Raw genomic sequence first — 25,859 nt, 5'->3', positions numbered from 1 at the left:
CTGTTTTCCCTGCAATTTCATATTTGGTGGTCTCAATATTGTGGTAACAAACCCCATATTTGTCTGCTTCAGATAATATCTAAACAATACATGGTTTTCTGATTGTTGCCATGGATTCTTTTGTGGTTTCAAACATGCTGTGTCATCAATTCCAACTAGATATAACAACCAAATGTGTCTTCTATCAAATGTGTTTTCAATCCTCAGCTATTGGTTGCTGTAGTAAACAATGTTCTTTGTTTTTTAATTAATTGTTTGGTTGTGAAAGCCCAAAAATGTTAAGAATCTCCATAGAAAGGCGGTGGCTTCAATTTCACGTATTTACACGCGTTCGCGGCAGTGGCGGCCGTACCGAAGGGTGATCTATATTTCAACATTTTTTCGGGGGAGCAGATCTCACCCCTCCCTCCCCATGCAAAATGTCGTGCCGCCGCGTCCACGTTTTGCAAAAATCGAAAATGTATGTTGCTCGTAACTCAAAGTTCTGTTAACTGTTACATCGAGTTCCAATTTAATGATAGTTTCGTAAAAGTAGTTGTAGTCATTTCTGTAACTTGATGCTCGTATCTCGATGTCCGATCATCTCCCTATCTAGACCCCTATTCCCATCTAGGCAGGCACAGTGCAAGAACCAATATTCCCTTTACACAATTTGCCGAACATATGGCATGCCCGATATTTCACAGATTACGTTTGTTTTTTTATGATCGTTTATCATGTATGATATGGCCATTTCCAACCAGTCTGGGAATTGGGATCATGATTAGGGAGGCCTCAACCATGGCCTGAAAAACGCTTTCAGCGACCTTAGAGGCAGTGGATTACATAGCGCTCTTGGCGATTTTTAACAATTTCTGTAGTCTCCATTCCAGAAACAGGGGAGACCATAATCCTCGGCGAGATATCCACATACAGTGCTACAATTGACTGGCGCTGTAGATGTAAATGTATATGTACATAAGTTGTCAATCCCACAAATTCGTTATGATGCGAACGTGATATCCATAGAAGGTAAATACAAAACAACTTTGAAAGACATGATTTTGCTCAAAATATCAGCTTTATTTTATTAGATATAACTAAACTCCAATACATTCTATTAAAACTACTGTACAAAAACGTACATAAACCGAAGAAGCTAGCACTCTACCAAATATTCATAACTTCCAAAAGAGCTAAATATTAAAAAGGCACTAAATTTCGTAAAAATCATCGTCAGCTCGTATTCCATCGTGTTCTTAGTTTTATCTACATGGAATAGTATGATATTACAAATAAGAAATATGGTCCAACAAGATTTGCATACAATTTCCATATATGGTCAACTATTCAAAATACTGTAAATTACGGCAAACAAATTCAATTTAATACATTAAATGAATTTTCTCAATTTTTCTAAAAATGTTAAAAATATATTGCTCTTAACGCGCGGTGGTCGTCGCGCAGCGCGTGTTCGCATTTTATGTAAATAAACAATGTATTTTACACGCGTTGTATACGTCGCTATGAGTCCCATTTCGAACAGGACGCGGCACGACGACTACCGCCCTTTAATATATCTTGTTGTTGCATTTGACAAATATTGAAATTAGTTGTGACAAATAGATAATATACATCAACAACTTCGATTTGAGTTGCCTAAAGCATACGTGTAAAACGATGGACATAAAAATATGAAAAGTTGCAACTTTTTGGACCATACTAATTTACATACCAGCACGTGACTAGAACTGCGTACTAATTCATTGAATTCATTGATTGGATAATACTTGGACGGTGATGCTTGCGGGCCAACATTCGAATCCCGTAGGTATTCGCACATGCTGAATATTTAGTAGTTTGACAACGAAAATATAAAAAAAAATGTTTCTAATATACTACACTGATACTAAAGAAACTAACTATGAAATTATCTACCGTATTGCAAAACGCCAAATCTGATTGGATGAGAAGTATCAAAACTTTCACTATATGATGTGCCAACACAGATTTACTAGCAATCGCGTCCTAAGACGATGATGTATATAACGTTAAAATGGTGTTGATGGATGACGGTGTGTCGTTCTCGCTAGATGACTGTGTTTGGTTATGTTGTAATGTTTCAAAAACATTGTTTTGTGTTGACTGAGGACATTGAACGGCGTTGAACGGATTGCATGTCACTCATTTACGTCACAGAATTTCTTAGTCGCTTGAGGGCGCTTATAAGAAATAGCATTGAATCAAATAATGACTCATTGGAGAACGGTCTAGTTACATAATACTACGATAGAATAGGACACGAGTACGCTCCTCGAATCAACGTGACGTAGCTGGCTGTCATCGTGACGTAGATGACTGTCAAACGAGAGCAGCTGTCATCCAATCAGATAATGGAGAAGTGTCAAATACCAAAGACAGCAAAAATGGAGAGCGAGCCCGTGTCAAGCAAAGACTTAAAGCCTACAAGTTCTTGGGTGACATGGTGACATACATGCAGGCAGGTATGAACGGGTACATGATTGTCGAAAAGTCTTAGTAGAGCGCCCTCTGGAATAAAATGTAAAGTAATATATATTGATGACGAAGCTTCATTTTAGCGTCGTTTTCTGAGGTAAATGTTTTGTTACTCTTATGCAGTCTATAATTGTGTATCGTTGCACAAAACGCATTTAACATTTGTCACATGACTTGTAAACACCTGTGATTGGTGTACGTTGTTGCCCAATCACTGATGAGATAAAAAATATTGTTTTCTTCGAGCAGTTACTTTGTGCCATTTGTGCGGATATCAATTTCACCTTCGAGTTTATTTTGACAATGTTAATACTTCGCACATATGTTGGAATATCCACAAACAGTTTGAATAACAGATGAAAAAAATGTTTCCTCCTTAAACCTGCGTAACACGTCTTGCTCCCTCTTTCATCGTTGACGGCGGTTTCGGCGGCACTGCGAACACCCGCGTGTGCATGGGACCATTTAGCGGTTGTTTTGACGGCAGAATAGGCAGATTTTTCCCCGTTATTCTAAGTCCATTTTGAGGAGGTGGGTGCGGCGTGTTTTTGATATCCCCGTTAATTACTGGTTCCTGTGGTTTTATCTGTGGCGTTTGGGGAGTCTGTTAAAAAAATTAAAATAAACAAATTAATAATGACGAAAAAGTTGATTGCATGTTCGAGTTTAGGGATGGATCATTATAAGCCACGGTTACTCTTTTTTAGTAACCGTGTATAAGCAAACCTTGGTAGTGGTACAACTATTCAAATTATTTCATTCATTTAATAATGAATGAGTTGTTTCTGGTCAGCACAGCCTTTTTCTGGTTTCTGCCAAAGTGCTGCCCGTAAAGATGATAGAAAAAAAAAGCAAAAGATGCGCCACCACATCATATCTTGGATCATCTTAAGACCAGAAACAATTATTTTTTTCAAACTTGTATTGCCATTTCTGTAATTGTGATCAAACATACAATACAAACTAGTCTGAATCATTCAGAACCTGAATGAACCAACCAGTTCCTCAATAAATGTCGCTTGGTTCAGGCGCGCGCGATATTATGTCCGATTACGTCATCTTCTTGTAGCCTCGTTCGCAGTGATTCCTGACGTACACTGTCATTGTCTTATGAATACAATCAACTGAACCAAACGAGTGCAACTTTTTCAATATTTCGAGGAGTTTCAAAACCAAAAACAAAGAGAGCGTGTGATCTGCGCAATACATGAGATATTGAGGATGCATTCCATCATATATTCTTGGATTTTTTTATTGTTGTTTTTTCTGTGTACGTGTATTTGCTTTGTCATGTCACTTTTCATGTTTTTCTGTGTGTATTGTATCCATTATCACTCATTCCAATGGATTCCAAGTGATTAAATAAATAATCTCATGTTGAGGATATGACCAAACACATAATGTGTTTCTTTAATGAGTTTTTCCACGAAGTCACGGTGCACAGTACATAGGTCAATATGGCACAATTTATTAAACACTACCTTTATTATTTATGAAGACATCACACCTCATAGTAGGAGTATAATTATATATCTATATTGTAATGTATTTTCTTATGTTTAATTGCCAGTATATCTTGTAATTTGTAAATTTAAACTTTCAATTTGTGTCCATTTTTATCATTCACTGTTCATCATTTTTTATTGTCTTGTAGTTTTTAGTGACCTTGATGCTGTACTTTCCAAAGTCAGTGTTGTTTCAATAAATAAATAAATGTAAACATGCTAAATTTACACCTGGTTTGATTTCGTATAACCCAAGTAAACGGTTCAACAGTTAGACTGTTACATTGATCAAACAAACAAGCCCCGACCGTTACAATTCTAATAAATAAATAAGTTATTTTTATAAATGTACTTTAACCGTTTTTACGCCGATGTTATAAATTAGGTGTGGCCCACATACCCATTGTCTGTCCACATTCCAACATTTCACTGAGATAATATTGATGGTTACCAAGGACATACCGGGTGGCTGTACAATAAACAATACTTCAGCAAATATATATATTCATTCGTGTGTTTGCGTATGACTACTCACAAAGCACGAAAACAATATATATATACAAATATAAGACTGCTGCTATTGGTGAAAATAAATTCCAAACAAACAAGACACAATGGGATATTAATAAACTCAAGATTCCGTGACACCGAAACATGGACGTTTGCCTGGATAAGATAGACAAAATTGTTCTACGGTCTAAGTTTCGTGGCATGGGGTATCGGACAGAGAATGAATATGTGTGTTGTTTAGCGATCTCACTTAATGATTTCGTATTTTTGCTATTTTCTAGCACATTTTTTTGTTTGAAAAAGCTTAAAGCTTGTAAGCAAGACTAAAAATCACTTGATTTATTAAACTATATTTTACCTGTAATCTTAGCCTATCTAGTTCTTGCCTCGATGACCCAGCAGACCATGCGCTCCTCGGCGAGTTGTACGCAGGTTTAACATGTAAATTCAACATCTCGTCTCGAAGTTCTAACATCTCCTTGGTATCGTGGTCAACCACGAAGTCTGAGGTTTCGCGGAGGTCAGGCAAGCTGCCTTGCCTTGTCACGGTGTGACTGCAATAAAAGGGAGAAGTCGTCAAATTAGTATCCTTAAACTTTAGCACTTTACATACTTGATATTATATGCATATTTGAAGCGCGCGCGTAAATATGACACTGAAATCAGCAAGGTAATGGAAGATCTCTTCCATGGAACATGATTATATGTTGATAGAATTACACAGTCTGAACGCTGGAATAATTGAAAGTACAATTAATTCAGGTGGTCAGCCATCATTGAGCAACGGTCGACAAACTTTCTACAATATGATCATGCGATTAAAATGGTTGCTTACAGCATAGCGAACTTCATGGTGCGTGAGCCTGGGATAACCTCAGTGAAATTACTGAACACTGCATATATAGAGACAAAGAACAATGGAAGAGCTGTTTCCGTTGTCCTTCATCGAGTCTTCGACGTGTGTTATAAACCAATCTTCAGTCACCGAACAATATAATTGTTTTTATTGTTGTGTCGATCAGCCCTCGCCGCGAGGACAACACACACGTAGCTCGGTGACCAGGTGATAACACTTCACAAGAAAGTTATGCACCAATGAAAGAACGTAATCATGCACCCTCTTTAAAAGTTGTAAAAGACGACCTCGACACGTTTGACCTCAGACGGACCGACCCACCGGCGATCTCACAACACAATTTCGGAGATAAAGTTATGATTAGATTACTAATTAAAACAATGACAGTCACATTGTTGATACTAATAAATGTATTCATCATCATTATCATTAGCACTATCACCATCGAAGGACGATGGTGGACTTCATGGATAAATGTCAAATACATAATGTTATATTTGGAATAGAGTCTAAATGACTAGAAACATTTTATTTATTTTGCAAGCATTTTGAGTAAATCTGCGTACGCGACACAGCAGGGAACTGTAATGATTTTCATTACAGCTCCCTGGACACAGTTTATTCAATGTATTCTTCAACACTTGGATTGAAATGTACTAATAACAACATCACGTAGAGACCCTCTTTAAGATATAAGCCAGGTAGAAAGATTATTAGAAAGGAGGGACTTCCGTTATAAGTTGGTTTTAAATTGCACATCCTTATCCGTTTTACGGCAAAGTAGGGCTCAGGCAATTATTCTTGTATTTTTCTGAAGGCAGGATTCTCGGTAAATCCAGTGATTGACCTTGTATTTGGTGTTTCGGATTAAGTAAAGGCAATGGCCGTTGACACAGATCGCCGAAATTCGCCGTTAGCTGACAGATTCAAATGTTAGTGAATGCAAAAGCAATGGTGCATATATTGTCCGTAACTCACGCGTGATTATAACTTACACAACAGCACAATGCGCAAAAAAAGTACGAGTTATGGTCCTTAATATAGTCAGATACCGTGACCGATAGTTAAATTGATTAATTCCTTCAAGAAAACGATTAAAGTGTTCAGATTCAAAGGAGAGCTAGACAGGACATAATATTTGCTATATCACAGTCTCTCTATATAGAGGGACTGTGGCCATATGAATAGTCTCATGGCCTAAAACCCATGATAACACTGAAATCATTTCATTCATAAACATCAACACGGCTTGTGGTCCACTAACAATAATTTATATCAGCCTTGGCCTCACGCTTTATTGCACTAGGTTTGTTCATTCAACTTTATCGACTGTAATATTCGCTCTTTCCGTTGGCGGGTTTCGCGCTTGTCACACCACTAAACTCATAAAATGGACAATTAAACTTTGAAAAAGTTGGAAAGGCCGTGACTGCAGCATTCATACTCTTGGGTCACTGTCAATACATTAACCAAAATAGTACCTCCCCAACCCTAACAGTCTGACCAATCAGAGAGCGGTTTGTTTGTCGACAATCTTTTTCGACGTGTCAAATTCTGCCTTGTATAGGCGTCGACTTAACTTGACTGTTGGATTTTAGTTCCCTTAGCCATTTCTATTTTATTTTAAAAGAATTGTGGCCTGGATTTGCTACACCGCGAGCAATTATTTAAATAAAATCTTGGGTCAAGCTTGTATGAATCAAAGGCCAAATTGTGTGTCCCTATTCGGAGTCGACGATGACATCATCAACTTCTTGGTTTCGAAGTTGAATGATATTTAATGATGATATCCACAACTTTTCAATTTATTGTCCCAATTAGAAAATCTCATCTCAAAGTGGATTTCTTTCAAGCATCGCCGTCGGTACGAATGTATTTTGTCCTAATGTGAAATGTGTAAATGTTATTTTTGAAGCAATTTGAATATCGCATTATTCGTTTAATATAATACTGAATAATACAAACACGAATCCACTCAATAGTGTGTGTCAATACGAAGATGAGAGTAGATGTTGTATGATTTTATAGAAATGGACTAAAACTGAGAAGTTTTATAAAACTGGACAAAGGCTCAGATGTTTAGATCACAAATGTGTTGGTAATAAATAAAAACAACAAAACTATTAGATTATTAGGTGTGGTGACGTCAATTCTAGTGCTACCCAAAGATTCAATTGCGGGGTTGTAATGTTGAGAGGAATACCAACACTCCTTACATCACTGAGTTACCTGAGTCGTTACGTAGCTGCATACCAGCGCGCACAGTATGCGTCCCACATCCCCGTAGAGACCGGGTAGTCACTAGTCTCGGACCACATTAATCATAAATTGATTCTGGACAGCAAAGTCAAATAGTGACAGCTTATGTACAAGACATTTTCTCCCCCGTAGCAACCTGGGATGGCAACCCGGGATAGCAACCCGCTCTGTCTCATTGTTGACATAGTATTAGATCCGTCCTGAATACGCACACATATGTCTACCAATTTATTTACCAAAATAGAAACGCACAACATTCCTAGTTCATTTACAGTTATCCCAGACCCGTTTTAAAATGCGTGATGCCCCGGGTGTGATGTTGGAACGAAATACAGACGAGCTTAACCGACGACAGCGCAAGTGACAGTGACCCCGTGGCCTAATTAAACGTAACCTAGAGATGCGAGCCTCACTCTGATGCAGACATACCTAATACCTTATGTCAACTTTTGAAACTTGCTTTTTATAGTAACTTTTCATTTAAACTACTTAGTGGTCAAAGACCTGAATTTAAAGTCACTCGACAAAGCTTGTGCAAACTTCAAGCGTTAGAAATTGGATTAATTGCTAAAAGAAATATAAATTAATAAATCAAATTTAAGTCAACTACTTACTGATTTGACATGGGTAGGAGGTTACTGTCTGCTCTGACACAATGGTTAGGGGAGACGCTGCGGTTCGTTTACAACATATTTGCATAGTGTATAGCGCCACCCCAGTACACAGGCTTGAGTTCGCCTGTTTTTATTCTTGTAATTCCGTTATTCGTTTTTTCTTTTGTGGGTATGAATCAACTAGTCAATTGTATGAGTTATATGAATCTGAATTGACACAAGCGACAGAGTAACGCATTTTACGTGAATTTTATTTGATTTGACACAATTCATGCTTTGTTCATCCAACGAGGAGATATTTACATTTGGATGTATGCAAAGCGAAGTCAATAGCTTGCGATAAACCAAGTCACGCCACTTGTATATTCGATCACATCTTCGTTTCATCGGCGTTTATTGAGGTCAACACTAGGCTTCCGAAAATAAAAAGACAATAATGGCATATGAAATAATGCATTCCATTTTATTTTGCACCTGTGCTATTTTCAGGGATTCGTTTAAGTTTTTTCATTGCTTTTAATTTTTCGAAAAAAAACAAACAAACAAACAAACAACAACAACAGTATTTGTAAGCAAGCTCAAGGTCACACCATGGAAGGTACTAACGTTAGTACCTACCATGGTCACACGGAGCCGATGTTCTTACATTTCGCACACACAGCAAATCTAGTGAATGGAAGTATTATCAAGCCACTGGCATTTTCGAAGCAAATTTGTGACGGACTTTTGCGTCGACCATGCCCATGTTGATTTGCTCTAGACTTACTTACTAACTTGGGGACATTTGTTCCCTTGTGACAGTGACACTGTATGATAGATAACACATGCTAGATAATCCCGCCGGCAATTCTTGGGTATCTAGGCTGCGAACCACCCGATATACCGTGACGGAGGCTCACGCATGTTGTTCCGGAGTTGTCTTGAATATAGTTCTACATGTACGTATTCTACATGTACGTACGTATTTGCTTCTTTTAAGAAAAAGGGGGAGTACTGTGGTTATGTATGTACCTCTATTTCAAGGTGACCGACCGGTAATGGGAGCGGCAACCCACACACCCATTGCCCGGGGAGAGCACACAAACGAATCCGACCCAACTGAAATAAAGGAAATCGAATACTAGTACTAGTAATAGCTGACAGCTTTGGTTCATAAATAAACAAAAGAAGGAAAACTCGACATTTTATTAGGCGGGTTACTTTATTAGATGAATAGATCAAGTTTGTGTAGCCTCACCTAAAGAATAAAGTATACTACAATTGTCATGCACTTTGTTCGTCTAAACATGTAATTCCGTTGTGGACTATTATTATTGTACTCTAACCGCCGCACCCAGCAGCACCCAACTCAACTTATGAGTGACATCACGAGATTTGACAACTTACTTGAGAAGTACATGTCGATTGTTTGACGAAAGATAACTAAAACGAATTGGATTGGCTGGTGGTAGAAAGCAGTGATAACATATTTTGAATATGAACTTGTCCGACCCACCGTTGCCAAGTTTATTTAATATACTGTAAAAGGATTAATTATTCACTGGGTTTTAATGTTACTTATTTCGCTGACTGGAAAAATGCGCTGAAAACCCCAGTGAATATATACAATTTAGCATAGAATACATTATCTAAATGATAAAACCGTGAATTTAAAACTCACTGAATATGCCTGAAATGGTAAATCAGTGAAATTTAAACCCAGTGAAAATTTTACGGCAAGTCTCTGTGTATAGTGAGTGACACACACACCGTTGAGGGCAGACTAACAAACAGGAACGATATCTGCGGTATGAAATATTCGAGTTTCATTGTCAACTTTTCGAACAATGGGAGTTTAAGGTCAGAGGTCAAGTGACTTTACCTAGTAAACATTGTCTTTGTTGTACCCGTGGGCGTGAAAATATGCATGTTGTAGCTGTTGATAGCGACAACATACCTGGGCAAGAATCCAACATTATTGACGTTTTCCGTCGTATGATTCAATAATACCACTGTATCAAGTTGACCATCTAGGTTAATACCCACCCACATGCACCAACATGGAAGTCATGAACCATGGTGAGTCTTTCATATGTTTTCGTACCCTCTACATACCCCCACATTATCGACCCCCTTGTTCTCGCTTGTAAAGACTACAGCGATAATCCTAAGTTATCTAATCTGACCATTTCGGAACGACATTAGGCTGTACTGTTATAGATCTTGGATTAGGGGTGATAGATCTTGGATTATGGGTGGGGTTAGATTTGCTCAATACATATTTACCTTCACTGGTAAACGTAGCATGTCATTATGTCTTTTCTCATAACAAATCTGACCAGACCCTGTGTAAATTTCATTCACAGCATTATTCTATTATCAAGTTGGCAAAAAAGAAAAAAACAAATTTAAAAAATCCCTAATTCTAATCGATTTATACACCAACAACAATGACCTGTCCCTTAATTTCATTAGGGGAGCCCAGTAACGTGGAACCAATTGCATCTAGGTAACAGGAACTCTTTTGTGTCACGTGATTGTCAAAATCTATGTTTGTACTCGCACTGTGGAACGCCGTGAATCAAAAGATCTATTATACTGAAGGCTAAACTAATATGCAGCGTAAAAGACCCTAGCAATGTTGACGACAATTTTCATAACTATTTCATTTGTTTTGTTTTTTTTATTATAATTACTTTATTAGTAATATTACCTACAAATGACATAAAATACTAGTAGTCAAAATCGATAATCATAAAACAGAAGAATTAAGATATCGTTCGAACGAGTCCAAACTCGTGTTCACAATACCCCATTCCGATAACCTATCTATTTTAAAACACACTCGACTGAATAGTATAAAAAGCATATGACTCACAAAATGCGACGATTTATAACTATAGAAAGACCTAGGTTACATTGGCAGCATACCATGCATGGCCTAAAGGCTACACATATTATAGGGGTATTCTTATATAACAGCGATAATTTTAAATATTTTTGAACTTCATTGAAGAATAATTATGAGAAAATGTTTTGGTAATTTTTCATTCAAAGTGATTCGTTTCTCCAAGAATGTACCAGTATATGTAACCTCGGGATCATGCATGACGTTTAAGTTGGGGTGGGTTTAGGGTTACACACGTGGCACACCCCAATGCCTCAATCAATTCTATAAAGAAGTTTACAGATATTCCGATGACCCCTTTTCAACCGGCGTACAATACGTTGCAGCTATGATACACTGTTCCAATCGACGCTGACAACACTACTCTAATTCCACAAGTTACATGTAACATGATTAAAGTGCGTATAATGCGCGGCAGTATATTAGTTTATAAATATTTGTAAATACCGAACCTCAGCTTTCATTTATTTCCAAAATGTAATTGTGATTGGATCACGAGCTGCAAGTAATGTACACGCATGTCTTTTCTGATTTTTTGTATTGCACAATGTGAGTGTTGTCATGAAAACCATACCTATGTTCAAGACCACATAATAAAACACCAGACCGATAGAAAACACACTGCGAACCTCAACTTTGGTTCTCCCAAAGTCACAGTTAATGAAACAAAATCTCCACGGTGCACTTATTCAGACTGTTCAAGTTCATGCCACTCCAAGTAGAAACACCCATTGTCACACCAAGATCGCACGTTTCCGTGGTCTAACTGACAGAATTGACAGACAAGTCCCAAAGTCGTAGTTTACAATTTACCAAGTTAAAACTTTGTTCCCAGACTTTTTAATTTGTCCAAACATGAATCCAGTGCATATCACGTGATGTATTGATATGTTGAAATTCTGACGTAAGTTCAGTAAAAAACGCACCCAACTTGCAATTTGGTGAAAAGCAGATGGAGGCGGATTTTCGCCCTTTAATTGTTATCACATTTATTTCTGAAGTATCTCTGTATATTCGAAGTTTACTTAAATTCCGTGTACACTGGAGGAAATAAATAGTCAACATACATCAACCACATTCAAAATTCGTATTTCATCTTAGCATAGGTATTGATAAAACAACTATAATATTTACCCTTTGACCAAACATAGTTATCATTTATGGCGAACAAAAATTTTTGAATTTTTTGAATATTTGTGACAAATTGGACACAATTAAGCAGTTCTCCCTGTTATAACAAATCTCATGGAGTGAATCGATGGACCTGAAATAAATATCTTTAGAACTGAAAATTAATATTGATTCGTTTTTGAGGTCATCTTAACTTCATAGTAACCGAGGAAGACACTAATCACGGGGATACGAATACATGCTTTAAATACTCTTTGATACATGCTATTCCATAGACCACTTCTTGCGAACTGTTAAATAGTACATTACTGTTTTACTTCGTCCGTTTTCGGATATGTAACCTAGGAGTTTAGATCGTCGTTAAACAGGTCAGTTTTAACCGAGATTGGACATTTTCTTCTTCATATAGGATGGTAGCCGTCATACATGATTCAACCATATTGAGTTAAGTATATAAACATGTGTTTACATACACATGGTTCCTATATTGTATACGTATTGTATACGACACCTGGAACCCAAATTGAACATGATACGTTCCGATGACGTGACGGTGGCGCTTTAATAATAAGTACCATCAGAGAGTACAATGTTTTACGTTTTCATATATCAACAACAATATCTAAACTTTCTCTGTTCCCCAACCTCGCATCCGTGATACCCGTACCTCGTTGGACGCGCCCATACTCGCACCCATTCAATCAGCAAACATGTGTGGTTGCCATGTGCCAAGGATCTCGATATGACAAGTGTAAAATAATTTAGGTGAACCGAATATTTGATTATGATTTATGAAGGATATCATAATATCTACATACCAGTCTGTGCATGTCAATGTTACACATGATACGATCATTAGTGGTTGCAAGAATGAACATGATCTCTGCACGTACCACAGTCAATGATTTGACCTGATTTCAAGTTCTTTAATCCAAAGTTCACGATAAAAAATGCACTGTGGGACAGGGCGTTCGTTTAGGCAATGAAAGAACGATGATTGGTCTTTAAATATAGCGAATAAAATGAATGATAATGATTTAAAGTGCGATTTAGGGAGCCAATTCAGGCCCAGCAGTTTGAACGCAGTGTAATTGGTTCTTGAATGTTGTTACTATTATTGTAAACACTCACTCAAAAAAAAATGGTCAGATTCCAATTTCCAATAAATTAATTGAATTTGATTTACGTGCAATGCAGTAAACTCGACGAACGCGCTCAATAACTTAATGACATAAACATCGGTCGTAAACTTGACTGGCCATTCGTGCTATAATTTACTAAAACCTCATAACAATTCAAGTAGCGTATGAATGCTACTACTTGAAACCATGCCCAAATTTTAAAAAAGAATTGAAAAGTTTTTCTCATAGTGGGAAGTCGGGATCTATAGTTCTGGTGGTTTATGTCGTGAAACGGTTTTTACAAACTGAATAATTCATTGCTTTATTAATGCTGTATAAATATTCCAAAATTGTTCGTCCAAGTCGTTCACTAGTGGTTCTTCACATAGGTGTAGTCGCGGCGGCGCGTGACAGAACCGCATAGATTTCCGGGGCAGATTCTGTTTTCAGTCAAGCTTCGAGTCGTTTCTGTGATCGATTCCATCAAGTTGATGAGCAGGTTTTAAATCATTTGGAACACCAACCATTTTTTTCTTTTTCTGCGGCTAAGCTGTTCAATTTACCGAGGAACACCCGCCACTACAATGACTGCCCATTTTTGCCCAAAGAAGCAAAGCAATTCCAAAGGAACGCAATCAAAAATATAACTATATGTATTGGGAAACAGACCAATTGTTAGTAGTGTATGGGCCGAGTTAGGTAAACCCATTACCCGTAGTCATAACCGGTGCATGATAACAAATTCCCGGGGGTTGTTAGTAGTTAGTACGTGCCGTGTTTCTTCGTGATAAATCTACACCCCAGTTTAATTCGTGACGAGAAAACAATCAGAATTAACAATACACGGCGTTTTGAACACTCCGTTAAACCAAGTAGGATAAAACTGCGTGGGTAGAAGCCATGTTTTATGCTTGATGAGGCCAAGATAGCATAGAACAGAAAACAATGTCAACAAAGGCATTGTTAAACAAATACCTTCACTAATCCAACAGTGAGGAAAAATCACAGCATACTAGTATTCACATATAAACCGACTAGTAAACCATAGTACATACTAGTATTAAACCTCAAATGACGCGATTTAAAATAAGATGAATTTGGTCCCGTGCAGCCACACACGCTACGTAGTGCTAAAACAAATCGCTAGTCGATCCTTGTTGCAAAGCTATTATATTTTAAAACACCGGGGAAACAATGGACAAAGAATGCGATCGGTTACTTTATCTGGCACTTCGGTGACTACGTCGGCTCCTTTTAAGTCCAGAAAATATATGAAATGATGAGCGTAACAGACCAGAATGAGGTTAGGAAATGTCGATTCAACGCGGGTGCATTGACTATGTTCAGATATTTGAAAAAGAAAAAAAGTTGCGACATTATTTAAGTATAAACGGAGACCTACCTCATGACAACAAGTGCCCGTTTAACCAATCGCTGAGAACGACTACATCTTACACTGTGGAATCGGCAGTAGAACGGATGATATTAAACAGCACAACAAATTAGAGCTTGGAGCCTTGGCAGCAGCTTCTGGAAGTGACTCTGTGATTTGTATCAGTGAATCCCGCCGTAGTGCTTTCACGACACAGTAAACATAGGACGCCTCACGGAAGAAGATAGGCATGTCCCGACATGCACATGGTAATACGCAAAGGACGATGGGAGCTGCATAGTTTCGTAGCCGCGGATCTATTGTTTGGCAAACAATGGAGGTTAGTGGGGTCAAACTTCTTTGTTGCGACGATCGTGCAGATCGTGCAGCTAAACTATGCTATACAGGGAGCGTGGGCGTTTCAATCAGAAAATGTCAACACTGTGTATCAGTGATTTTTCAACATAAAACTTTACTTCAGAGTTTTTTGCAGCGCACTACTCCGAATTACCAAGTAAAATTGTCGTTATACGATGATTAATCTCACTGAGAGTTTTAATGACAGACAATGAGGATAAAATAACGACACTGAATATCGATTTTTGCTGGTCAAATCTCACACCGTGACAGTGCCATCGACGACTCGTGGAATGTGGGAAAATTAATTTACCCTACGAATGCAATGGACAACTGAACGATTGCAAGACACCCCAGGGGTCAACGCATCGAGTTCACCATCCCGTTGCTAATAGTTAGATCGCTCGATTCGCGCAAATACGTAAACGAAAACTTGATCAGTGACAAATGTATTTATAATTTAAGTATCATGAAATATTTTTTTTTACAAGTGCGATGTTGTACAGTAAACATCCACGCGATTCGCCCAAATCATTCAAACGCCCAACGGCGGGGAATTCCCTAAACCAAGATATACGACTAAGCACTTCTTATAAAACAACAAACTCTCATTTATACTTGACCACAATGTTTCTCACAATCCCAAAAATAAAAGTAATACACCATGTCGATAGAGATCAACTCTCAAACTGCTTAGGCGCTGGTAAAATTATTTTTAAATAAAAGAAAACATTATATTAACTAAGAAATTATATCAATTTTCAAACAGTAACTATGCAAAATAATGTTATTTTTGATGCTAATATTAATATACATATATAATTATTTCTTTATAAGGAGTTAAAGTGTGGTAGTCGTCGCGCTGCGCATGTGCGACATTTGTGTTGATAAACATTGACAATCAAATGCGCTTTTCTAATGGAAATCATAAGTATGAGGTTTTACCTGGGCGCGACTTGCACTAATTGCCGCCAGTGACTCTTTCGATACCCCCCAACCACCCGGAAAAACCTAATTAAAGCTTCGTAACGTCTCACTTTGTACTCGTTTGTCTGCCTAACAGTCAACAGTCGCCATCTCTGTTTACATGAGACCCATATATCTCTCGCATGCGTGGCGCGACGACCACCGCCCTTCAAGTAATTTCAATGAATATCCATACACAAGTAATATGTGAACTTCTCATTGTATATAACGAAAAAAATATTATCAATTGTTAAGTTTTCAATGTTTTAACAATATTAGCATTCATCTTATTAATTTTTGACTTTTTCGTCTCGTGTCATCGAGGTAAACTTATAATTCCATCATAGAAACCATTTACTAGTACACAAATTACAATTTTGACTATTTTCTGTGATATTTTGGACTTTTGCTCCTACCGGTATCCCGATGGCATGAAGTCATAGTAATAAAAGCTCGATAACAATGTCATAAATTTGTAATGTGGTCCGGACCTCATTAAGCTGACTGTGACGTAGAGATTATCACGTCATCGTGTCAATGATAACCATTTGAAGTCTTGTCTATCAATTTTTTTGAGGACGTCTTCCAACTTATTCGCCATGCCGTTCAGCGTGACTCTCTCAAAATGAGACCGTGAAAACATATTGTAATTTGGAAGAAAAAAATGACACAAATTTGCACCGCGAAGACTTTCGATAAAGAATTGTAATAAATCTACAAGCCTCTGTTCCAGAAACTGATCACTCCATTGCTTATCGTTAGGATACATCACGCAGCAATGTAAAAACACAGTTTTTAGTTGAAATGAACGGAGACTGGCAAAAATACGTTTGTGCCGTTCTTTTAAATTAGTCAGAATATATTTGAAGATTTTGTAGCAGTTCTTACGAACGGTAGGTGCGTATGTTCTTGTGTCTGCACGAAGCAGTAGCTCCTTTTCTACCGATGAAAAAGACAAACGCCAATGTTTATCATCACCTGGTTCTAATCCCACTTCTGAAAACAAGCAAAATATAATAAAACGTAATAGTCAATAGTAGTAAATCAGACGGTCCTAGTAGCATATTGTCTATTTATAATGATATATACTGAATGGATTCACATCCACACTCCCGATGTTTACATGGAGTCACGTTTCACCCTGAAATTGATGCTTCTTAAGGGCTACAGGTGCAAATGAAAATGTATAAATATAACTTTAAATAGCTGACACAATTTAAAACGAAATAAATCTAAATAAAACGCCTCTGAAGGTGTGACAACGAATACTAAAACAAAGAAAACTCCCGCGAAAACTCTTCTTTGTGAGATGCCCAATTGTGTAAAATTGTATGCCACAGGTGTAGACGCGTCTTTATTTATAGTAGCTGATAGGTGGCGCTGTACCGTATGATGCGCCCTCATTGTCGAATATTGATAGTTTGTGGTGTAAGTGGCCATTTTTATATATATACATAGTATTACTAGTCCGGGGCTGGTCGTCTCGTTTGTTTGTTTTGATTGTGCCTATAAATTGTATGTCGTTCAGAATGTGGCTGGTGCTATTGAGATGTGTGGCTACTGATGTGTCTTGAATCAGTCGTACTGTAGAAAGATGATTAAGTATGTTACATTTCTGGTGGTGCATCTTATCACGTGATCTTTTATTGTGTATGTATGGATATTAAGAGTTCTCCGAAAACTGTTAGTCTATGGGTTATCAGGAGGACTCGCAATTAAGTAAAACTAGTTCGAGGAATGTGCATTTCAATTAGCTGTAAAATAAAACGTCTCGGATGTTCTTACTGCGAATGTGTTAAATATTAGGGGTTTTGGGTTCATTATGGTGTCCGTAATTAATTCTATTTAGGTTATGACTAGCCAGGCAGTTCACCTAGATGAATGTACCGCCACACCGGTTTGAAAAAATGCGGCAAATCATGATCCTCGTGGGGAAATCATATGGAATACTTGTTTTTAATGGGAATGAATGGGAAGACGCAAAATGAAAATATTGATTGTAAATGTGGTTTTCTATTACTTTTTATTACTATTCTTTATCAATGTTACCTATGAATCAATATGAACTTTGACATCAAGAAATGACGAGTCAGTGTTTCACGGTGAATTTGATGGTCTCGAGAGATCGTTTGATGAAATCATCATGATGCAATTTGTTAATACATATTTATTAAATTAAATGTAATTATAATGAATATAAATAGTACAAAGATGAATAATTAAAAGCAGTGAATCGTGCACGTAATAATATTCATGTCTTGAGCATGTCCATGAGTATATTGGCATAACTCGGACCATTTTTTGTCACATTAGAGTGCAAATATTTGTAAATAGTTATTGTTATTAAGAATGAGTGTTAGGAAATTGATAATGGTGGAGATGGGTGGAATTTAAACCTGTTCTTTAATAGATACGTTGCTGTACAGGGCCGTTACACCAAGTGTTACCATGTAACTCCCTTGAGATACCTTCCCCTAGGTATTGCAAACAATGGATCGAATCTTTGAGGCTTTTGTGCTATAACCAAGAATTGGAAAAATGATCCACAAATTCAGTGATTTTTTAGGTGCAAATCAGAAAGTTGTTATTTAGTAATTCCCCCCCCCCGAATTACTTAACATAACATGTCTAAAAGTTTGTTGGCCTACGAAAAGTTAAATTCAGTATCCATAACAATGACTGCTGAATCTCGTCAACGCTTAGAGCGGACAATCGAATACAAATATCGCCCACTTTTAAAACGTCTTGGGTCCAGAGTTTTACAAAGCGACAACATATACAGCATCTCACAGTACACACCTGTCAAGTAGTGACTTTATAGATAGTATTTTGCAGGACTTTTTCGACTTTTATAAAACGACTAGAAACAAAATGGCAGAATGTATGACGTACTCTGACAAGGTCACGTGAAATAGTTTACCGTACCTCTTATTGATGTTTTTGCCACGGCATGTACGATAATATTCTTTAGGTCCATCTCTTCTCTCTTTTTAAGCCATGGTCGTGCAGTCCATTCTTGCGTCCCATCCAGGTCACTAAATCTGTCTAGTTCGACTGCCAACACCAAATCTATTGAATATGTTTTACTGTTTCTGGAGTTAGTCAGAGATAACGTGATGGCTGGACATTCATCGGACGTCACAACATTGATAGATTTGTCTGAAAATAAAATTTCTTTTTATTCAAATTGTTACAATAATATACTAGTATCATCTGTTATAATCTCAAGTTGATCTTACAATAGCAGATAATTACCATGGTGTTAACCATACCTGAATGTTTACATCGTTTGTATTCTGTTACGGCCTTTTCAACAATTTCAGTCTGGAAATAGTCTCGCATGCGTCTTGGGGATAGGTGGCCACCTTTTGTGGTGAATTCACTCCATGTTCCTTTTGGCACATTCAGTTTTACTAGTCCCATGTATGGTCTCAAAAGTTCAGTGAACTCCAAATCTGGTACATTGACGACGAACATGACGTCAACTTCGTCTGATTTCCCAACCTGGAATTTAAAGCTAGATATTAAAGAGATTGTTACAATTAAACTCATCTGTATTATAACATAGGCCGAGGGTCTATGAATATAATAGCTAGCGAGCAGCGGGATTAATAATATAAACTTTTTAATTACAGCGCCCTCTAGAGACAAATCTTTTCCGTGACGTACGCAGGTAAGAGGAAAGCCTGTGTTTACTGTGACGCTTTTGTAGAAGATGAATGTATATATTTTCACGATTCTACTGAATCTCTACCGTGACGTCATAAAAGCGCACCGTAGCTATCGACAGTAATGAAAAGAATTTGTGTGAAGACTTCAATACATATTAGGTGCCATCAGTTGCCGAAAGAGGACGTGGTTTGCGACGATGTTCAAGACTGCCGTTGAGCAATTTTGATTGAAAAAATGTTGATAAAAAATAAGTGAGATAAAAAACAATTTAATCTTGACCTTAAGTTTTTCGTAGTGACTGCCAGCTGGTAATTTCTTCATGGATGACAACAATGAGTCATTCTTTGCATACTTGAGGACTAAGTCTATTACAGGGTTCATCTCGCGGACTGCAATGCTTGTATCGTCTCTGCAAATTTTAACATGCTCGTTCAAAAACTGTTTCAAAGAATTTATTTGATTATAATCCTGGCGCCCTGGATTAGTCGTTGATTTTGTTGTTTTAGGTTTACTACCCTGCTCGGTCCGGACCGGCTTATCTCGAGTGGTAGAACTTGGGCGCCCACTTTTTCTAGCGATTTTTACACCTGTCTCCGATGCCCTTCTTTGACCGGACGATGTGAATTTAGAGCCTTCGCCTCCATGTTTCGGCGAATCGCTCCGGGGATGGGACCATTGCCCTCCAAACGCAGACGATGGTACGTTTTTCTTTAGAGCTGCTATTGTCCCACCTTTTCTCTTCTGCAAGTCAGAGTCTTTTAGGACGCTGGGTGATGAACTTGTTGACGCTGGACGCATATCAGGCGAACGTTGCGAACGAGCTTCCTCGCGTGACTGGTTACGCGGGATTTGATGTGTCCTTGTCTTTTGTTTAGTTGAGGCACCATCGATCCACATCGTTGATGGTAATACCGGTATGTTCAATTCAACCATTTTTAATTGAAGAGACGATTTCCCAGATATTTCACGCGATCCTTTGATCTTACCATGGCCTGGTGCTTCCCTTTCCGGTGCTGTTTGTTTACCTGACATGCCTCTGGTTTACCCAATAACTGTATTAAAGAAACAAAATATGTAAATTTAGTAAATGTAATATTCGCTAATAAAACAACAGACTATTAGGTCAGGTGAAACTTACAGACATGGGGTTTACTCCACTGTAACACGAACAAACATACAGAGCAAAAGTATCTGGATATATGGCCACCAAAGGGCGCTATATGTATTATCATATATTGGTTATCTCTACACCTCCCTTTAAAGTACAGAAGGGCTGAACTGAAACTAATGTCCTGTATCAAGTGTTCTCACTATTGTTCGTAACAAGTCCACGAATGTTTCTCTGAATACAACACAACATAACGTAATTCATTAACTCTAACTGCAATATATCAACTAACATAATATTCACTAATAATGAACTGCTAAACTAATTTCAATGTCTGCTTTGGTGACATTACTATAAATCTAGACATACTGGCATCTTCACAATTCTTCCAGACCTTGTTTTTACAATGCCATTACCAGGTTTGCTTGGATGGTCATTTGCAGTGATAGATTGGGTGTTTGTTTGTTGATCAGTAGAATCTGGTGTGTATTTCACTGGAGATGAATGAGCTTTAGATTTTGGAGATTCCGGTTCATTAGTAGTGTGAACTAGTGCTCTCCTATTGCGTCTAAAATTGCCTTGATTAGATTTGACAAGGTAAGATCGTGGATTTTCAGTGGTCTTTACTATATGACCATGTCGGTCTTGGTCTCGAATCCATACTTTGTCACCGGGACGAAGTATGGGAAGTTCACGCGCTCGATGTCGCTGGTTGAACTTAATTTGTTGATTAGATCGATAGATGTCTTCACTCTCTTTCACTTTCTCAAGATCTTCATTGCGAAGTCGTGCTTGTAGAGTATTTGGGAGCATCGGTAGTTGTGTGCGTAGTAGTCTTCCCATCAGTAGCTGACTTGGCGCAAGATTATTTTGTAGTGGTGTGGTTCTGTAGGAGAGAAGAGCGAGGTATGGATCTTCATTTTTCTTGAGCAGATCTTTGACAGTTTGTACTGCTCTTTCAGCTTCACCATTGGATCGTGGATATCTGGGTGAACTGGTTATGTGGACAAATCCATATATTACTGCAAACTGACTGAACAATTCTGAGCTAAATTGTGGGCCGTTATCAGACATTGCAATCTCAGGTATTCCATGTTCAGCGAACATCTCTTTCAGCGTAGTGATCACGCACTCGGATGTTAACGTTGGTAGTTTCTTTATTTCCACCCATCGAGAGTAGTAATCTACCACTATTATGTATACTCTGGATTTGTATTGAAAGAGGTCCATTCCCACTCGTTCCCATGGACGAGATGGAAATGATGATGACATCAGTGGCTCAGTAGGTTCTGGACGGTGTTTGCCACATGTAAAACATTTAGATACCAGATCTCCGATGCTTGTAGAGAGTCCAGGCCACCATACTGATGTCCGGGCTCTTGCACGGCATTTAGTAATTCCCAGATGACGTTGATGAATGCAGTCAAGTATTTCTAGTCGCATGTCTCGTGGAATTACGATTCGTTCATCATACAGTAGTAAGTCATCAGAGACTGTGAGATGGCTCCTGTTTTCCCAGTACTGACGTAGTAATGGTGAGTGAGGCATGTATGCAGGCCATCCATGTAGACAATATTCTCGTATTTGCGTGCATTCCTCGTCAGCTTTCTGTGCTTCTATAATGTCGTGTATACGTTTTGCAGTTGCGGGAAGTACCTGTATGTATTGTTTGGTGAAGTTTTCGACTTCCACGCTGAATGCTGTGTCAACTTGTTCTGGTATACCGATTGGTGTGCGTGATAGGGCGTCTGCAGTTGTTTGCTGTGTACCGGGTACGTAACTGACCATCGGGTTAAATCGCATCATCCTGAGACGAAAGCGTAATATGCGTGGCGTCATTTTTGAAAGCTCTGTAGTATTCAGGAGTGGTACTAGGGGTTTATGATCAGTCTCTAATATGAAGTATAGTCTGAGTACATAGTCAGTGAATTTCTTGCAAGCCCATGTCGCTGCGAGAGCCTCCTTTTCAATAACTGCGTAACGTTTTTCCGTGTCGCTGAGTGATTGTGACGCATAGCAGACTGGTCGTCGTTTTCCATTGTCCTGTATTTGTAGTAAAACAGCACCGATGCCTGTTGCTGATGCGTCGGCTGCAATAATCGTAGGACGATTTGGATCATAGTGTGCGAGGACTTCAGTAGATACTAGACACTTCTTGATCTCTTGGAATGATTTTTCTTGAGATTCACCCAAACCCAGGCATTCTCCTTACGTAACAATTCGCGTAATGGCTCATTGCGATCCACAAGTCCTGGAATGAACTTTCCTAGTTGATTAACCATTCCCATAAAACGCTGTAATTCGGTAATATTTGTTGGCACAGCAAATTTAGCTATTGCGTTGGTTTTCTGAGGATCCGCGTGTATTCCCGTTTTATCAATGATGTGTCCGAGAAACTTGATTGTGTCTTTCGAGAATTCACATTTGTCGTTAAGTGTTAGTCCAGCTTGCTGTACACGATGTAGGACCGCTCTGACACGTTTGTCATGTTCTGTTTGGTTAGACCCATGAATTAGAATATCATCCATATGGCAAATTACCCCATCTAGTCCTTCGAGGACACCTGATAGGGTGCGTTGAAATATTTCTGGAGCCGAACTTATACCAAATGGGAGACGATTAAAGCAATATCTCCCAAACGGTGTTATGAAGGTTGTGAGAAGCTTTGAATCATCGTCTAGTGGGAGTTGCCAAAACCCGCTATTAGCATCAAGTTTGGTAAATAGCTTACTCTTGGCTAGTTTAGACAGGCTCTCATCTACTGACGACATTGGATGTATTTCACGTTGAACCGATTTATTCAGTTGTGTGAGATCAACACAGATGTGAACCCTACCATTTGATTTAGGTACGGGTACAATTCCACAGCACCATTTAGTTGGCACAGTTACTGGAGAAATTACTCCCTGTTGTAGCATTGCCTCAATTTCTGTCTTCACTTTGGGCAGTAATGGGTGTGGTACTTTTCTCGGTGTATACAGACATACTGGCTCTGGGTCAGCGCAAAGTGTTATGTGATATTCAGACTTTAACTTGCCTAGACCTTTGAATAATGCTGGGAATTCTGCTCTGAAGTTGGTTGGTGTGTTTGGGTCTGATTTTCCCACTTCATCAACACGTGAGATAAATCCCAGTTGAACGCACATATTCCTGCTGAGTAATGAACATGCCTGGTTCTTTATCACATAAACAGTCTCGGATCTCTTATTTTCACGGTACACTAGCGTAGCTCGGAATGTACCGATTACTGGAAGCTGGGTACCTGCTGGTCCGCGAAACGATTGACGAGTTGAACTCAGTTTTGCCTCATTCAGCCATGGTAATTTGTCGCTAATGACTGACACTGTAGCACCAGTATCTAATTTGAAGTGTGTGTCATGTCCGTTTACCTTTATTTCTGCACTCCAGTAGTCATCATTTCCATATACTTCTCCGAGAAATGGAATCTGTATCTCTTCAAGGTTGTGTACCTCATTTATTTTACTGCTTTCTTGTCTTGTACTACGACAAACTTTTTTAAAGTGTCCGGATTTCTGACATTTATGACATGTTGAGTCTCTGGCAGGACATATACGACGATCGTGACGTTGACCACCACACCATCTACAGCTATCTTGTGTTTGTGTGCTAGTACGGCTGTAACCATGTTTGTCACTTTTCTTTGGCTGTGCTTTATATTTCTGGTTACTTCTACGGGATGCAGTTGAGTGTTTTCAAAATCAACATTACTTGGCTTTATACTAGTGTCCCCACGAACTACTTCACGACTTTGTTTTCTAGCTACGGCATGGCGACATGTTTGTACAGCGATAGCGAGTGTAAGGGTTGATTTCATTTGCAGGTGGTCTGACAGTAAGTCATCTAAAACTCCTACAACGATTCTGTCCCTTATAAGGTCATGCTTCAGCACACCATAATCACAGTCTTCAGCAAAGCGATATAAATCTTGTATGAAGACATCAATGGGTTCCCCATGTGTTTGGACCCGTTTATTGAATCTTGCTCGCTCCACTATTATATTACGACGAACTTGGTAATAGTCATTCAGGGCTTTTTTCACATCCTCATACGTGTTGTGAGGATATCATCTGCACAATCTCCCATAGCATACAGCAGTGTACTGACCTGTTCACGTTCTGTCTTGTTTTGGAGACCTGAAGCCATTCTGTAGCGTTCAAAACGTTTCAGCCATTTTGGCCACAGTTCTGCTTGTTTTGGTCCGGTTGATCCATCAAATTTCTCGGGAATTGGTAGTTGAGTTGCCTGTTGTGGTGTTCCTGGAACTGCTTGGTTTTGATCTGCCATTTTTGTGAGTCAAAACACCGCTGCCACCATGTAATATTCGCTAATAAAACAACAGACTATTAGGTCAGGTGAAACTTACAGACATGAGGTTTACTCCACTGTAACACGAACAAACATACAGAGCAAAAGTATCTGGATATATGGCCACCAGAGGGCGCTATATGTATTATCATATATTGGTTATCTCTAAAGTAAATAATATCGGGCTATGCACACAAGCTTGCCGTGTACATTTAAAGTATTCAGTGAGACCGTCAGATTTTGATATAGAAAATACTCAACAACATAATATACTCGATACACCAGTCTCAGTTGATGAAATCAAATTGAGTGTAAACGAAATGGAAGAGGCACGACTCTGGACCATGACAGCATCTCGATTGAATTTGTCAAGAATTCGCCATTTCTTTATCTTTGAAAGTGGTAATTTTCCAGAAATAAAGGAATAATGAAGGATCAAAACAATTATTTTCAATAACTATAGAGATACCATCCAAATCATTGAGTACTATATTGACGTGGATGTGTTAGAATGCAATCATGGAAGGAAAGACACAGTAAAAATCGTGAAAAGCTGGGGCCAAAAATGTATAGAATATTTGACGATAATTTCATTATGAGTACAATATTCAGCAAATGTCTTTTCCATAAAAGATGATACCTATATTGTACTTTCATTTATTTCGAGAAAGCATTCGTT

The 25,859-nt window shown here is 38.4% G+C and overlaps 2 protein-coding genes across 3 annotated transcripts; both read right to left on the bottom strand.

Annotated features, from left to right (window-relative positions):
- Positions 1-1,041: 1,041 nt before the first annotated feature.
- LOC100367963 (uncharacterized) lies at positions 1,042-15,025 on the bottom strand. 2 transcript variants are annotated; one of them, XM_002731784.2, is made up of 3 exons: positions 14,782-15,025; positions 4,870-5,065; positions 1,042-3,100 (listed from the first exon to the last, which is right to left on the bottom strand). In XM_002731784.2, exons 1-3 carry the CDS (start codon positions 14,784-14,786, stop codon positions 2,873-2,875), a joined length of 429 nt encoding a protein of 142 aa, XP_002731830.1. In that variant the 5' UTR covers positions 14,787-15,025; the 3' UTR covers positions 1,042-2,872. The 2 variants fall into 2 exon arrangements, with proteins under 2 accessions (XP_002731830.1, XP_002731829.1); XM_002731783.3 differs by lacking the exon at positions 14,782-15,025 and adding an exon at positions 5,347-5,401.
- Positions 15,026-16,600: 1,575 nt separating this feature from the next.
- LOC102805563 (cyclic GMP-AMP synthase-like receptor 1) lies at positions 16,601-25,049 on the bottom strand. The gene is made up of 5 exons (XM_085495852.1): positions 24,980-25,049; positions 20,026-20,798; positions 19,347-19,578; positions 19,000-19,233; positions 16,601-17,070 (listed from the first exon to the last, which is right to left on the bottom strand). Exons 2-5 carry the CDS (start codon positions 20,776-20,778, stop codon positions 16,601-16,603), a joined length of 1,689 nt encoding a protein of 562 aa, XP_085351978.1. The 5' UTR covers positions 20,779-20,798; positions 24,980-25,049.
- Between the last annotated feature and the right edge of the window lie 810 nt (positions 25,050-25,859).

Source organism: Saccoglossus kowalevskii, chromosome 22 (genome assembly GCF_978046115.1).
Source record: "Saccoglossus kowalevskii chromosome 22, keSacKowa6.1, whole genome shotgun sequence".
Classification (NCBI taxonomy): domain Eukaryota; kingdom Metazoa; phylum Hemichordata; class Enteropneusta; family Harrimaniidae; genus Saccoglossus; species Saccoglossus kowalevskii.
Note: the sequence above shows the minus strand (reverse complement) of the source record. Positions and strands in the feature narration are given on the sequence as shown.

Bases quoted from the DNA above. Each gene is read 5' to 3' on its own strand.
- LOC100367963 (XM_002731783.3), bottom strand. The intron at 3,101-4,869 runs GTAAAATATAGT...TTTTTTTAACAG, and splicing joins TAGATAGGCTAAGATTACAG to ACTCCCCAAACGCCACAGAT.
- LOC102805563 (XM_085495852.1), bottom strand. From the start codon at position 20,778: ATGTCAGGTAAACAAACAGCACCGGAAAGGGAAGCACCAGGCCATGGT. The intron at 19,579-20,025 runs GTCAAGATTAAA...TTTAAATTCCAG, and splicing joins GTCACTACGAAAAACTTAAG to GTTGGGAAATCAGACGAAGT. The intron at 17,071-18,999 runs GTACGGTAAACT...GCTTGTTTTCAG, and splicing joins GGCAAAAACATCAATAAGAG to AAGTGGGATTAGAACCAGGT.